This window comes from Diabrotica virgifera, chromosome 3 (genome assembly GCF_917563875.1).
Source record: "Diabrotica virgifera virgifera chromosome 3, PGI_DIABVI_V3a".
Lineage (NCBI taxonomy): Eukaryota > Metazoa > Arthropoda > Insecta > Coleoptera > Chrysomelidae > Diabrotica > Diabrotica virgifera.
The window spans coordinates 14,721,752-14,738,786 of record NC_065445.1 but is presented as its reverse complement, the minus strand read 5'-3'; the positions used below and the strand labels follow the sequence as shown (position 1 = coordinate 14,738,786).

Below are 17,035 nucleotides of genomic sequence, written 5' to 3'. Positions count from 1 at the left end.
TATTGTAAAATTAGTGCACAATGCAAATTGCAAATTGCAAAATAAGTATTTTTCGAAGCTTTATCGATCGTAGCTCGGCTTCTGCGCATGCAAATGAGTCTTAGAAGGTGTCGCTTTAAAGTTTAATTAACAGGCTTCCAAACAAATTTTATTAAATTACTTGATCTTCATTTGTTTTAAAGTTATACCCGTTTGAAGTTACAATTTTCTTAAAAATATTGTACATTCATTTGTTTATAAGGGTTTCAAGCAAATTTGAGCTATAAACATTTATACTTTAATGAACAATAATGATAGAAAAACTCAAAAGGAACAATTTGAGGTTGTGAAAATGTTCATAAGTTTATTTTTGGCCAAGATGTCGATATTTTAATGGCGCGCGCTATGAGGCGCAAGATCGGCTCACCGCGTAAAGGTTCACGCGCTAACTTCTCGATGCAAATTATAATTTCTATGTATACATACGTTATCTTCATTTTTCATTTTTGAAGATCCTAATAAAATTTTATCATATAATTCTTATAATTAAATCATCATACTGTACCTCGTATCACCTTTCATTCTATTTACTTTGTCTTCTATTTTTTGCACTAAATGAGAAAAAAAAACATTAAAAACTAATATTTCAGAAGTATAACTAAAAAGTAAGTTGATATTATTTATTAGTACTATTTTTACAAACATTTTTTTCATGCATCTACAAATCTGCAAAGAGATATACAGGGAATATCATCAGATTTTTTACATCTGCATAAGTTCTTAGCGAAATTTTAACAGTTACATGGTGGTACAAGTCTGTTCTTGTAGGCAGTAAAACTAAAACTTTTTGAGGCTTCAGAGTCTAATTATCTATATGATATCCATATAAAGTGGATCTAGTTCTTTTGCAGCATCATCAAGGCCCGTCAATTGTGTGTATGCCGCCACATCATAAATGCTCGTTTATATGCAATGATGATGCTGCAAAAGAATTCGATCCATTTTTATATGTATATCACATATTGGCTCATTTGCTTGCGTAGAAGCCGAGTTACGATCGATAAAGCGTCGAAGAATACATACTTACTTGACTGTGAGCCAATCTTGCGCCTCATAGCGCGCCATTAAAATATCGACATCTTAGCCAAAAATAAACTTACGAACATTTTCGTAAGCTCAAATTATTCCTTTTGAGTTGTTTTATCATTATTGTTAATTAAAGTATAAATGTTTATAGCTCAAGTTTTCTTGAAACCTTTATAAACAAATTATTGTACAATTTTTTTGAGAAAATTATAACTTCAAACGGGTATAACTTTAAAACAAATGAAGATCAAATAATTTAATAAACTTTGTTTGGAAGCCTCTTGATTAAGCTTTAAAAGGACACCTTATAGGGCTCATTTGCATGCGTAGAAGCCGAGTTACGATCGATAAAGCTTCGAAAAATACTTATTTTGCAATTTGAAATTTGCATTGTGCACTAATTTTACAATATCTTGAGTTATGATTGTCGGATTTAAGTTTAGTAAACGGTTATTTCTTCGTTTTTTATTAAGGAACACATTTTATTTGAAACATTTTTTTCTTTTTCTTTTAGTTTATGAGCCAGAGCATTATAAACAATTTATAAACAATAAAATTGTTTATAACAATTTTTTGACCACTCGGATCGGAATCCCCCCTTGAAATTCGTAATCAGCAGCCAAAAATCCATAAGAAACCGTTGAGTTTGTCCATCAGAATTGAAAATGACACGGTGACCTCTATTTGGCGCCTAGACTAAAATATAAAAGGAATTACAGAAAGATAAAGACCAATTTTTACTTAGGAGGGTAGTTAGGGGGTTGTTTTCACTGATTTTTTCATAGAGAAAAGCAATTACCGACCTTTTTTTGATCATAAGTCGCTTAATTTTCAGGCTATAACTTTTTATTATTATTTTTTGAAAGGCCTAACTGTATACTTCAAAAAATATTTTTCCACCTACCTCTACCGAAAGTATACTTTTTCGGACCTGATTGTAGGGAGCAAAGTTGTACTTTTCCTCCCTAGGGAGGAAAAGTAAAAGTGACGTCATGGTATTTCATTCATGAAATGTAACTTATTGACGCCCTGTACAATATCTATTTTCTATTACGTAAGTTTCTGTACATTTTAACGTTTATTTATAAAACACTCTGTATTTTGCAGAATGGTAAAAAACAGTAAATTGTTATTTTGATTTAACAATGTTTACAATGTTTATTAATTTGACTTATATTTGACAGTTGACAGTTATATGGTACGTACTTGTTAGTTTTAGTTCTAATAAATTTTGTTGGTTAGTTACATAAATAAATTAAGTAAAAATGAAAAAATGACTTGTTATTTGAGGAAGGTGGAAAAACCATATGTATAACATTGGAGTAAAGTGCCTTTTCCTCCCTTGAATGATTACTGCCCTTTTTAGCTATTTTAAGTTTTCCGCGAAAAATGCAAAGTTTTTCCGTTATTTTACTTTGAATGTTTCAAATTATGCATTTGACGAAAAAAGCTAACTTTTAACATGCCGCATCTCGGTTTGTGTTGGTCTTAAATATATTACAGAAAAATAATTTGGTTTGTGTTACTTAAAGATACAATTTTGATATCCACAGTTTTTTTGATTAAATGCATATTTTTCGAGGTATTCTCAAAAAACCCTCTAAAAAAGTCGATTTTTTCATCGAAAAACTGTTACTTTCAAGCGCGAATAACTCGAAAAATATTAGTTTTACAAAGAAAATGTAAAAATCATTTTTTTCTAAGAATTACTTTTTACATCGATTTACATGGTTAAATTGTAATAAAAAATTTCCGCCCCCGAGATGGGGTGGCAACCACCCCTAAGGTTTTAGCGTACAGCGGCATGATATAGAAAATTATCCTTGGACTATTTTATACCTTCTGTGAAAATTTCAAGTAAATTCATGCTGGACGAAAAAATTGCGAGCTAAAATGCTTCATTTCCTCGACTACTGTAGAGATATGGGTTTGTCATATCGCGAAATTGGCCGTCGTGTTAATTGTACGGCAATGAGAGTTATAGTCCATTGAAATGTTACATTTAGTGTGCATTTCTTAGAGGAGTCAATTTTATTTTTTTAATGTGTAGGGGGGTTCAGTAGAAGCTTAAGTTCAAGTTTTTGGGGTTGAGGCCCTTGTCCCCCGGCCGCCATCTTGGAAAAAGAGGTGCAAAGGGCTTTCGCGCTGTATCTCGTAAACTAGCTACTCTACAGAAAATTTAATGTAACATAAAATGAAGCAAATTAAATTTTATACAATTTTATATCTGTTACTTTTTATCGTAAAGTGACCAACAAAAAAGTTATAAACAAAAATAAGAGAAAATTTTGTAAGAAATCTCCTTTTGGAGGTTATAACTATTTCTACGTTCATTTCACAATAAAATAGCATCATAGCGATTTTGTAGAGGATTTTTCAATAAACAATTCTCACTATAAAGTTGTTTAATTTTATTTACTATCTAGGTTTTACAGCGCTCCAAACTTGACCATATTCTCGAATTCTCCTAGAAAAATAATGCTTTTCTATCTATATGTATATTAGACGAGCGGCATTAACCGTTATGCCAACCACGAAAATCAAATTCATTTCCTCGACTACTGTAGAGATATGGGTTTGTCATATCGCGAAATTGGCCGTCGTGTTAATTGTACGGCAATGACAGTTATAGTCCATTGAAATGTTACATTTAGTGTGAATTTCTTAGAGGAGTCAATTTTATTTTTTTAATGTGTAGGGGGGTTCAGTAGAAGCTTAAGTTCAAGTTTTTGGGGTTGAGGCCCTTGTCCCCCGGCCGCCATCTTGGAAAAAGAGGTGCAAAGGGCTTTCGCGCTGTATCTCGTAAATTAGCTACCCTACAGAAAATTTAATGTAACATAAAATGAAGCAAATTAAATTTTCTACAATTTTATATCTGTTACTTTTTATCGTAAAGTGACCAACAAAAAAGTTATAAACAAAAATAAGAGAAAATTTTGTAAGAAATTTCCTTTTGGAGGTTATAACTATTTTTACGTTCATTTCACAATAAAATAACATCATAGCGATTTTGTAGAGGATTTTTTAATAAACAATTTTCACTATAAAGTTGTTTAATTTTATTTATTATCTAGGTATTACAGCGCTCCAAACTTGACCATATTCTCGAATTCTCGTAGAAAAATAATGCTTTTCTATCTATATGTATATTAGACGAGCGGCATTAACCGTTATGCCAACCACGAAAATCAAATTTAAGGTGAATGGTCAATTTTGGTCTATTTTTATATTTTCGAGGTCGCTGAATCCGAATATGAAGTTTATTTTTATCTAGAGTTGGTGGAACATGTTAAAAAAAAATAAATTTTATACAAAAATGACAAAAATCAATTTTGATGATTTTTCAAATTTACCTCGCTGTATCTTTGGTCGCTGTAAATATTTTCTTTTAAAAATTTTACTGTGTCATCTTTGAAGTATGTAGATACCAATGAAATTTGTCCAAAATGTTTAAACACATTAAAAAAGGAGTTGTTACTTTATTAACATTTTGTCATCATATTTCGTTAGTTTCATGTTTACTTAAAAAAGTTGAGTGACAAACTTTTTAGTTTATAATTTTAACCACCACAACAATAAAATATAGTTCATGAAGAAGTTTTTTGGAAAATTTTAAGTCAAAATATATAATAGGAAAAAAGTTATGTTACTTCATATACTAGCGGCACACCCCAAAAAACGCTTATATCTCGAGATCCTGACCACGGTGTGGTGAATGGCTAATTTTTATCATACTTTATGATTTTGATATCAAAAATCGTTTTTTTGCTCTGCTTAAGAATTTTGCATTTTGCGGTTGCGTCATTCTTCTGAAGAGGCGACTTTGTCCTCAAACAGGCTCAAAACAAAAGATCAAAAACAGATTAATAATAGCATAGGAATGTTAAAATCATAATAAATTGTACGAATAAAAAATATATACTTATAGATAGAAAAGTAAGCCTAACTTTTGTTTTTATTGTATCCCTATGAGCATTCGAGAATCTGATCAAGTTTGGAGCGCTGTAAAACCTATATAAATAAATAGAATTAAACAACTTTATCTACGACTGATACATAATATATGTATTATACTTGTGGTGTTTGCAATATAATGCCATATAATAATCCCTTAGGGATTAATAATGCGGGATTAATAGCTATTAATCCCTCTGGCACAACAATCACAAAATTCACCACGGAAACAAAATAATCAACCTCAAAAAGTGTCACTGTCAAACGAATAGTATATTTGACAGTTTGTGTTGAGATGGACGAAAATGAAGAATCTTTTAATTGTACACCACCAGAAATTGTAGAACTAGCTACAGCAACAGCATCTACCTTAATACCTTATGTAAATATTTGTATTAAAAACTCTACTAAAGTTAATGATGATTCTCAACCAATTCAGTTTATTAATTGTACTATTACTAATTTTAATGTTTTTAACAAATAAAGTTGTTCATTAAAAATCTTAAATTAATTAATTTGTCGTAGATAAAGTAGAGTATACTACTCGCAATAATGGCTCTCATTCCCTCGGAATGTTACTCCCTCGCCACTAACGCGGCTCGGTTCGTAAATATTCCTGGGGAATAATAGCCATCATTATTGACTCGTGGTATAATCTACTATTATAGTGGAAATTTTCCCTGAAAAACCCTCTACAAAATTGCTATAATGTTATTTTATTTTAAAATGAACTCAAAAAAAGTTATAACATCCAAAAGGAAACTTGTTAAAAAAATTTACATATTTTTGGTTAAAAATTTACATATTTTTGGTTATATCTTTTTGTTGGTCACTTGACGATAAAAAGTAATAAAGACAAAGGTAGTTGGTAGTTTACGAGATATAGTGCGAAACCCCTTTGCACCCCATTTCCAAGATGGCGACCGGGGGACAAGGATGGCGGCCCCAAAAACTTGAACTTAAGCTTCTACTGATCCCCCCGACACATTAAAGAAATAAAATTGACTCCTCTAAGAAATGCAAGGTACGGCCTAAAAAATGTAACATTTTAATGGACTATTATTATGCTAGTGTGTCGTGTGTGGACAAACGAAGAAAGACGAACACGAAGAAGACCAACTGGTCAACCGAGGCGTACCACAGGGCGTCAAGATAGGCGCTTTAGACTCCGGCTCTGCGAGACCGTTTTGCTAGTACGCGTCAAATCGCTGAACAATGGTTTGAAGTAGAAGGTAGAGTTGTTACTATACGTACCCTATACCGTAGCATTCGAGCCTTTGGACTGGTTTCATTCCGCCCACGACGAGTGCTTCCTTTGACTGCGAATAACTGTCATCAACGTTTGAATTGGTGCAGAGAACTGCAGCATTGGGTGTCACAATGGCATAATGCATCATTCAGCTATGAATCGCGATTTTGTTTAGGTATGCATGATGGTCGTAAGATGATAAGACGCCGCCGTGAAGAGCGACGAGATATCGGGTTTGCTGTTGAGAGGCATCTACAGAGGACAGTTGGAGTAATGGTTTGGCAGGTTATTGCCTATGGTAGCCGATCACCTCTTTTGTTTATTCAAGGCAGTATGACAGATGCGCGTTATGTTGATGACATCTTACAAACCACTTAACTGCCTTATCTAGACGGCCGTCGAAATGCCCTTTTTCAGAGAGAGAGAGACAACACGCTTTCCCATATTGCTAGACGAACTATGGACTTTCTCCAAAAAGCTAGCGTTAATTTTTTGCCGAGGCTACCCCGTCAACTGGGTTTAAATCCTATCGAACATGAGTGGGATATGATGGGGAGAAGACTGTCCACTTTGCACCATCCTCCACAGACTCTGGCACAGTTAATCCATGAAATTCAAGTTGCTTGGAATGAGGTGTCACAAGCAGACCTCGATCATCTCGTTTTGTCAATGCCTAGACGCGTACAGGAGTGTATTCAGCTAGGGGGTCGCCAAAAATATTATTAATTTTTTTTTTGATTACATGTCGATAAAAACTCTTGCTTATGTTATCGTTTCATTCTTGGTGAAAGTGTACCATGTTGCCAAAAAATTAAGTTCCAGAAATGATTCCTTCTGGGTGTAACACTTCTAATGTCACTGAGTATATTTTCTTTCGATTTTCAACAAGGCAACCCAAGTAGCAATTTGTCGACGCGACAACGTTGTCTACCGCGTGGCAACGTTTTCTTACAACGTTGTTATTGCCTAAAAGACGACCCTATTCTGCACTGATTTGGTGGACGATTTTTGAGTTGTCTTGACGTTGCCTAGGCAACCTCCTGTTTAAGCAACATCGTTTCGTAACCGTTGCATAAGACAACTGAAGCGACTATAAAAAGCACCTGCGCGTGCAATGGTTACTCAAGGAGTCAGACTAGTTATGTTTTTTTACCTATATTTTTAACACCTGTATGGTGAATGCGAAATTCAAAAAGTAAACTGTTTTGACATCGTATTGGGTATTTAAATTTATATGATATAAATACATAAAGGACTTATTACCTGATGTGAAATTTATAAACGCATCTCAGATTACCGTCAAATATGGATATTTCACCTTTAAAAAACACACGCCCTGCTTTTTTATGACATTTTTGACAAAAAATATGCAAATTTAAAAAATCAAATTTTAATATAAAAGTCAAAATTTATGTTAAAGATGTTCTGTATAAATTTAATGTATTGATGGTGCTTTTAAAGTTATCAGAAAATGCCTGCATTTTTTATATTCTGTGTTTTCATTTTCTTTACATCCCAAAAATCTCAAGTAAAACCAAAATGGCGCATTAAACAATATTACCAATATTACTAAAAAAATACCTAATTACCAACCTTAGACGGATAAGACAACTTAGAAGTCCAATCGCCAACCAAACCCGGCCACGCCAACTATCAAAACCATTTTAGAACGCACCCTCTTATTGGGTGACAGAGGTCATGTGACCAGTGTCAAAAGTGTATCATTCTCATTAACAGCGTTAATTTTTTAAAAAATTCTAGTAGGCAATATTTTTTTGTAGATTTTTGGTATATTTCAACAGAATTTGATCCATTTTTTTCGAATCATGAGGAAACTATAATATAAGTCTTTTTGAAAAATTTAAACGCAGAATGAAAGACTGCATTATTTAGAAAAACCAAAACGTTTCTTTTGAACGAGATATTTGGAATTAAAAGTCACTAAATTTTTTCTTTTTTTCACCCCTGTAACGTATTAAAATAAACATTATAGAAGTTTTCAGGGACTTTCGGTCCTCGGTAATAACGTAATCTTTCTTTGTGCGTTTAAATTTTTCAAAAATACTTATTAGTTTTCTAAGGATTCGCAAAAAACGAAAACATTTAAAATACATTGAACATTTTAACAGACGACATTTTGCGCCTATCCCCTTAAGTTAGCTGTTGTTTTTATTATAAAAAATCCCAAATATATCCCAAAAATACTTAAGTATATTTTAGTTTTTGATTTAGTAGATTTTAGCTAAAAAATGATAATTACCAGTTGGTGGTTTGGAATAATTAGGTTTCCAATTTTGTGGAATTGCTCTTGGGATATTTAGGACGGATGTGCATATCACTGTATTACTGTATATTTACATGGCCTAAAAAGAATCTACTGATTTTGTGAAAACAAAACTACTGAAAGAGTTAAAACTGACCTGGCAACCCTGTCTACCAAAGCAGATACAAAGATGGTTATCAAATCTCAAATCTACTGATAAAACAATGGAATGGAAACCAGCTATTAAAAAAACAAATAAACAGGTTGTTAAATAAATCGAAAATTTCTATCAAAATAAAATATATAATAATTAGTTTAGCATTATAACATTTTTAAGTCGTTGCGATTGTTGAAAAAACTGAACTGTGATATGTAGTTGTCACAATGGTAATAAATTAGTTGCGCGTCTAACTACAGGTTGTAACATCGTAATGTCAGTCGGGGTAGGGGACGTTGGCCGAAACAACTGAAAATGCTCTCGGGCAACGTTGTAGACAGTGCATTTGTTTGTACTGACAACCAATGCGTCGAAAAATTGCTACTTGGGAATGGAATACATCCACTGATGACCCACGAAGCTGCTGCAGATATAGTCCTCTAGGAGCATGCCACTAAAGCAGACTTGTTCTGTCTATTCGTGGCATCGCAGCCTTCTATATCTATAACACCCCAATCTAAACTGCTGCCGTGTAGAGGACGATCGACTGCACAACACCGTGTAAAATCCTTCTCCTTTCGGATTTGGCACCTCTAATGCACCACTTCCCGGTGCTCCCCACACTTTTCATTCGGGTGCAACGTCACTTCCAGATATTTCACGTGTTTCTTGGATGTCTTCGGAGTTTTTTTCACAGAGTCTCAGTCCGTAATGTGTCATTTGTGACATTTGACAACTCAAAGAGATAACGAAAGTAATTGATGTAACAGAAAGAGCCCATATTACAACAATAAAAGACAAAATATGGAATGGAAAAATCATAAAATGGAGACCTTGGCATCCAAAAGAAGAAAAGGAGGACCTCTAATGCCATTGCACAATGACCTAAAAAAAGTAGCAGGAAAAACGTGGCTGAAAACAGTAAACCAGGGATAGGAATGGAAAAGTTATTGGAGGTTTACTTTGGAAGCAAAAGGGTCAAAGAAGAGGAAGAAAGAATTCAACAGGTTACGTCTATTTTAAAACAGTTTTTTAATATTCTTATAGAAGTGAAAAAACTAAGTTTAAAACCAACACTCCAGTAACATCGTGTTTATTAGATAATATTAACAAAATGAGTATTTACATTGTAATATCATAAATATTGAAATAAATACAACAAACAATAACGTAACATTAACAGTATGCTAAAACTTTGTGGATAATAATATGTTATACTTTTTACAATAATATTAACAATAACACTAGCCTTAAAACGTGTAAGTGTACATTAAATAGGTACATGAGTAAAGTCGACTCCAGATCTAAGTAGGTATATCATCTCTAGAAATTCTAGGCCGTTAAAAAATTTTCTCATGATTAATTTGTCATTGAAATTTCTGCAATTAGGAATATCCAAATAGACTAAACACGTATTATATACCTGTCAAATGCGTACTATACTACGTTTATTCCTAAGATAAGCTCGAGATCACAGTTCGTGATCACATGTCACGTGATCGGTAGGTGTGTCATGTCGTCGCATTGGTTAGAAATTAATTTTTAACCAATGATAAGCTGCTTCGACACGACACATTCACGAATCAGTGTAACCTCGAGCTTATCTTGAGAATAAACGTAGTGTAGTACTCTTAAAAACATTTTACCATAATATATTTGCAAAAACGAAAACGAAAAAAAATAGAGGAAACGGGATTTTAAATTATTTTTCACAATGTCAATTTGTTAATCAAAATGTAAGTTATTTTTAATCTTATCTTAAAAATAACTCAATAATTGTTTTGTTATTAATGTGACATTGCGTTTTTAATGCGATATTGACTGTAGATGGTTGATATATATCTGGACTCAACTATAAACTCAACAACGCATGCGTAAATAAGAGTATATAGCAGTGGTGGGGAGTTTGCGGACTTTATAATAATTAGTAATTGATTACTGGTCAACTGAACAAATACTAATGAGCATCTGAGCTTAATATAAAAACTATATTAGTTTGGTAGATCAGTTCGTGCAGTGACACTTTGTCTTACTTATAACTGCATGGTAGGGCAAATGCTTATTATATCCTTGTTCAGATAAACTCCGGCTTTTGGTCAGGTCGCAGTCTAATATCATTTGTATTTGATTGCGTAACTACTGTGATTTAAAATGGCGTTTGTAAACCGTCCAAATGTAATCAGCGGGTGGTGAAAAGAACATTTTTTTTTAACTATGAAAGACCTGGCTCATAGAGTTTACAGAACCTAGACTGCCTATCAAGGCAAACCTGTATAATGGCTTTTGAACAAGCTCCATTAAGAAATGAGAGGAAAACGTCCAGGGAAGCTCTCACGTAGTGTCATTCTTCTGCACGACAATGCTTGGCCTCATGTTGCCAAAGTAGTGAAAGAAAATCTACACTGAAATAAATAGAATATTAGAGACCTATCAGTAGTGCAGTGATCAGTGAACAGTGCGTTGATGAGATCTGGAAGCTCAACAGGCTGAGACCCAGAAAACCCTGAAGAAGACATCAGAGAGGTCGAAAGCTCGATGTGGAGATAACGACGCGGTTCAACCTATAGGGATGGTGAGTCCGGCTGCCACAACTGAATATTGGGCAGATATAAAGAAAGAGGAACAACGAATGCATATGGCGGAAATGAAAATGCTCAGATTGAAGTGTGAAGTGACAGCAAAGGATAAACATGAGAGAGCATAGGTTAAGATGGTTATGGATAGAAATACCAAAAAGACCTGGGGAGCTGTTAGACAGGATATGTCGGTAAAGGGGATTGATATTAATATGGTCGAAGATGAAAGTAAGCACAACATAAGATTCGTCATATCTGCTCTATACTACCACCACACATATCATAGTATCCGAGAACTGATTAGAAAAGTAGCAAAAGAAGAACATAGCATTTGACAGATTTGAATAAATCTATCAATATTGAATTATTCTATCTAAATATTATTTTTCTAGTACTTAACTAATTTCTTTACTCTGAACAATTTAGCGTTATTATATAATAATATACATAATATAATATTAACAATAAATAAATACATATCTACTATAAATTAAATATACAGAAAATAATAATCATATAAAATATGTATAATTTTTTACACATTGATGGTCACTTTTGGAATTTCTCATAACAATAATACATTATTTTAAAAAAATAAGATCTTTTTAATGTTAAACACAAGAAATTTCCAAATTCAAATGTCACAGGTAAGAGGTCTCTTTATTTAACAATAGATTTCGTTATACAAAGTACAAGTGTACAGTAATATCTGAAACTACGGATGTCTTTCAAGTAGCAAACCAAGGAGAGGGGACTATAGTGGACCTGTGGACAGTGGACCTTCAGTAGACAGATGTACCTTCACATATCTGGCCACAGATATGTGAAGGTCCGAATAAAGGATTGATGACATCTAAATTATTAGACAAAAGAATTATTAGACCCGTACTAACCAATTGTTGTGAGACCTGGGTAATGCCAAAAAATATGTAGCGTAACTCAGTCCGATTCAAGAGGAAGATGACACATCATCAGGAGAAACAAAGAGATTAATGAATTGAATGAAGGGCATGATGTAAGATTTGTTAATAGCCAGACTGTCATGGCTGGAACATGTTCAGAGGTAAGAAGATACAAAATCACCAAAGAAAATATTACAATGAATGCCGATATGAACACGAAAAAAGGAACACTTTTAACGAGATGGTTGGTTGACGTAAAAGATGACCTGAAAACGGCATAAAAGAGGTCTGAATGGAACATAGCGAGACAGGCAACGACACATCCAGGATTACGATGCCCAGAAAAGAAGAAGAACACTTCATCTTCAGGGATTCAGTTATATAGTTCAGATATCAATCGTGAGTTCAGTGACAGTGTAAAAAGGTTTCAACTGTGCTGGAGGACACTTATCTTCAATATATCCTTATAATGCTAGGAAGCATTTAAAATTAGTACGTAGAAATAGGTTTTTAGGTTATAAGGCTATCTTGCAAATTATTTGATTTTTTAAAATTTGTTGGATAAAACCAAAAGATCTTCAACTCATAGATACATACATTGTCCTTTATTTTTGGATATAATTTTTGTCTATATGACTGAATGAACTCAATCTATATGAAATATATCGTTTATAACAACAAAAACCTAGGCTGCAACATATCAAATGTTTCAAAATGAGTATTCCAAGAAACTTGGATATGAGTCCTCTATTTACATGATTAATAAATTAATTCCCACCCTGACTTAAACCAGACTAGAATGAATGTTTTAAGCCTCTTTAAGCAAAAAATTTAGTAATTTAACATAAGATACAATGGTATATTATACACCAATCCACATCCATTGGTTTCATTAATTATTCCCCTGAAAGTTAATTTTCATCAGCGTTTGTTTGATATCTAGGACTCCTCGAAGTAACCCTAAACTCAACAGGCATATCGTAACATTTACAAACGCAACACGATGGAAACTTAAACCAATCGGAGAAGATTCCTCTGCACTCGTTGCTGGGATCGTACGCCAGTAGCCTGTGAAGCCTGTACTGCTGTTCGCACCTGCAGCCGTCTCTGCAGTACATTTGGCGATGTTCGAATGTGCACTTTTCCCAGTGTACATACTGTTCGAATGGGTACATATTGAGAAGAGCCAGGACTTCTCCTCGGGTGTTGTTAGCCCAGAACGGGGCGACGACTTCTTCTCGGACGGGACAGGCATTCCTAAAAGTAAAAGTATGGATTACGGTTCTATCTAATATGGCTATTTTAATACTTTCTCTGCCACATTAATAACATGATGAATTTCCCTTTACACTAGTGAAGAGCAATACGTGATACCATATCCTATTGGCATTACTTAGCCTCTCCTAATCAATTTCTATCTTCACCTCCAAGTTGGTACTTAACGGCAACTAAGCAACCCCACTGAAGACTAAGTAACCAACCCCCAGTGGAAGGTGGCGTCAGGACTGATGAAGAAGTGAGTTTTGGTCCTCCGATGAATAGGTAATAGTTGCAAATACAATGGCTAAAGAAACAAGTGGACGGATGTCATAACGACAAATTTAGCAAAAAAATGAACATGATTATGGATTTAAAATTTGGAGCCTATAATGTATAAACTCCCTTAAAGACAGGATCTACGATTGATTTGACAGGAGAAATTGGAAAATACGAAGTTGAAATAATGACACTGCAGGAAATCAGATGGAAGAGCCAGGGAGAAATTTGCAACAATAAATTCTCACTATACTACTCCGGACACGAAATCAGACAAGGACAAGGTGAAAGAGGAGTAGGGTTTATAGTAACCAAAATATTGCGAAAATCTATTAACGCATTTATACTAATACCAGGCAGAATTTGCAGCAAAAGAATTAAAATTGTATAACGTGACAATGGTTAATGTATATGAGCCGACGGAAAACCGTATATGACCACTGGTGAAGAAGAGGTTGAAAGAATCTATAGAGAATTACAGGAATTATGTGATAAAATCCAAAGATACGATGTTATAACATTAGGCGATTTTAATGCTAAGCTGGAAAAAGATGATATTTTGTAAATGTATTTTAAAAACATGGTTTGCATATTGAAACCTGTCTAAACTTGCTTCGTCTGTCTAAATGAACTTAAAGTTGCACAATTCGAAGCAGCAAATAATTATGTAGTTGTCACAAAAGAGAAAGTGAAAAGGAACGTGAAAAATACCAGGAACCAAAGAAGCCAATCAAATTGACTACATTATCATATAAAAAGATGGGTAAAAGACATATTAGTAATGTCAGAACGTATATGAGAGGCAAACTATGACTCAGATCATTATCTTGTGGGGCAAAATTGCGACAGAAAATCGCGACAGTGGCAAAATGAAAAAAAAGTCGAATCAAAAAATGGAATGTTGAAGAAATCAAAAATCCAACAAATAAACAAGAATAGTAAAATGCTCTCTATATAAAACTTAACGGAACTAGAGAGGAAGAAACTGCAGAGGACGAATGGAGACAATGAGAAACAATAATAACGGAATCTGCCGAGGAAACTGCCAGAAAAGCCAAGAGACAAAGAAATACGAAATGGTATGATGATCAATGCAGAACTCCAGTAGAGGAAAGAAAAAAGAGGCTTTGAAAAAAGAAGTACAATAAATCCAAGATCATAACAAAAGAAACGAAAGCAGAAAATTCCATAAAATAATAAAAGCAAAAACCCTGAAAACTACGAATGTAGGACAAAGGAGGAGTAGGGCTCAAGAGAGATCTGAATGGAACGATATAGCCAGACTGGCAAAGACCTATCCAGGGTTGTGATGATAAAAGAAGAAGAAAAACTACACGGATTTTCGTATTTTACGAAAAATTATATTTTTTTGGTTTTGGTTTTCACTATCGATAAAAAATAGTTATCGTAAAAATAGAAAAAAATATAACAACAATAATAATTAAACTCACACTCCTTTCATGTTATAGTTCACATGCAACTTTTTCTTCGTTTGGTCGTTATCAACATCCTGAAAAAGCATAGTTTCTGCCATTTTTTCTTTCTCGTCAGCTTTCTTATCTACAGAATCTCCTTCTGTTGTAGTGGTAGTAATGGTGCTATCCTCTCTAGTTTCGTTCATCAGATACGTCGTAGATTCCAGAATCGATTCCGTAGTCGTAGTAAAATCGGCACTTTCTGAGTAGTTCTCGGTGGTTGTGATGTCTTCAGACTTTTTAATGGGTGTACTCTTTGTAGTCCTCTCCGTAGCTTGTCGAAAGTGCGGAGCCGTTTTTAAACCAGCTAACTTGATGGAGATTATCGGTTCTTCGGAATAAATGAACTTGGTGTTGAGGACGTCGTCGTTGGAGAGATCTTCGCGGAGGAATCTAGCTTCACTTTCTACTTCGTTATCTTCGTTTTCGACATTTTCAAAATGGTATCTAAAAATATAAACAATAAATGAATACCAAAATGTGACAGATAAATAAATAAATAAATAAACTAGTGTACGTATATTGAGATATTTTTAGGTTAAGCAATTTAATAAAGTATATCAACAACGTGAGAAAACACCTAGGTACATATTTTCATAGAACATCTAGAACATTTAGAGAACATCTAGAGTAGAGTAGCATCTATAGAACCCTTATTCTTAGAAAACTCTCCTGTAGCAGGTGGAGGCCATACTGGTCATTTTGAGAACTACTGCCCTTGCAATCTGCTCCTCTAGGGTAGATTACCCCAATCCGATTTGATCCAAATCAATTCATGCAACAAACTGATTTTTTCCTGAACGAAACACGCTGACATAACTTCTAAAGGCTGTATGAAGCCAACACTAACAGAAACTGCTGGGAGCTCTATAAAACTGCTGGGTTTGCTGGCCACAACTGCCGCAGAAAAGAACACGAATTCATGAAACGGGCCAATAAGATAATTGATGAATGCCATTATCTTTTCGGAGTCGAAAGTTATTCGAAACCAATAAAAAAGTCTACGGTTTCGTTTTGATTCAAATCTGTCTCCCTCCATACCCCGATAGTAGGTACTATTTCTAGGTCTATCTGTTATCAAGGAGGCTCTGAGGAAGAAAAATTTACACCAACACGACCGTACTTTCTCGATATAAATTAAAACTATTTATATCGCGGTATGGTTAGAACGCCCTCTAACGTGGAATAAGTGAAATGAATTTCGACTCGATTCAAGTTCTCTGTTTAACCCAGGTATGACAATACCAAAAGGCACCGCTAGGAAAATATTTCAATTTGCGGTTATGAAACGAGTTTCTGTACTCTAATACAGGGTATGGCATTAGTAAAATAAGTCTATAATAATAATAATAAATATTTTACTAATGCCATACTCTGTATTAGAGTACACAGACTCGTTTCATACAGGTTTTCTGAACCGCAAATTGGAATATTTTCCTAGCGGTGCCTTTTGGTATTGTCATACCTGGGTTAAACAGAGAACTTGAATCGAGTCGAAATTCATTTCACTTATTCGAAACCATTAAAATCCTATAACAGATTCCTCGAGGTGACCCAAAGAGTCCACCTGACAACTACTCACTCGTAGAAGAGATGCTCCAGAGATGGTGCGAACTCCAAGTGCCAATATGGAGAACTCTGAACCTCATAATCGGCATGGCACCAGTAAAAACCATAGAGGTGCCATACAAAACATGGAACACATACTAACTTGCCACAACTGCCCCAGTATCTGCAACCTCAATGATTTATGGCTTAATAAGTAAGAAGCGTTGGACGTAGCTCAGTACTGGACGAAAAATTTAAAAATATGGAGACGAAAAAGTAAATTAAGTAGCATTAAAGACGGTGCTGATAT

The 17,035-nt window shown here is 34.1% G+C and overlaps 1 protein-coding gene across 3 annotated transcripts in view; it reads right to left on the bottom strand.

Annotated features, from left to right (window-relative positions):
- Positions 1–9,765: 9,765 nt before the first annotated feature.
- Positions 9,766–17,035, bottom strand: part of LOC114327126 (protein spaetzle 4) — a 58,171-nt gene continuing 50,901 nt past the window's right edge. For all 3 annotated transcript variants that reach the window (XM_050647811.1, XM_028275632.2, XM_028275635.2), the window contains exons 3-4: positions 15,154–15,624; positions 9,766–13,423 (exon numbers count right to left, since the gene is read on the bottom strand). In XM_050647811.1, the coding sequence (XP_050503768.1) occupies positions 13,078–13,423; positions 15,154–15,624 (817 nt within the window). In that variant the 3' untranslated portion in view covers positions 9,766–13,077. The remainder of the gene's footprint in view (positions 13,424–15,153; positions 15,625–17,035) is intronic.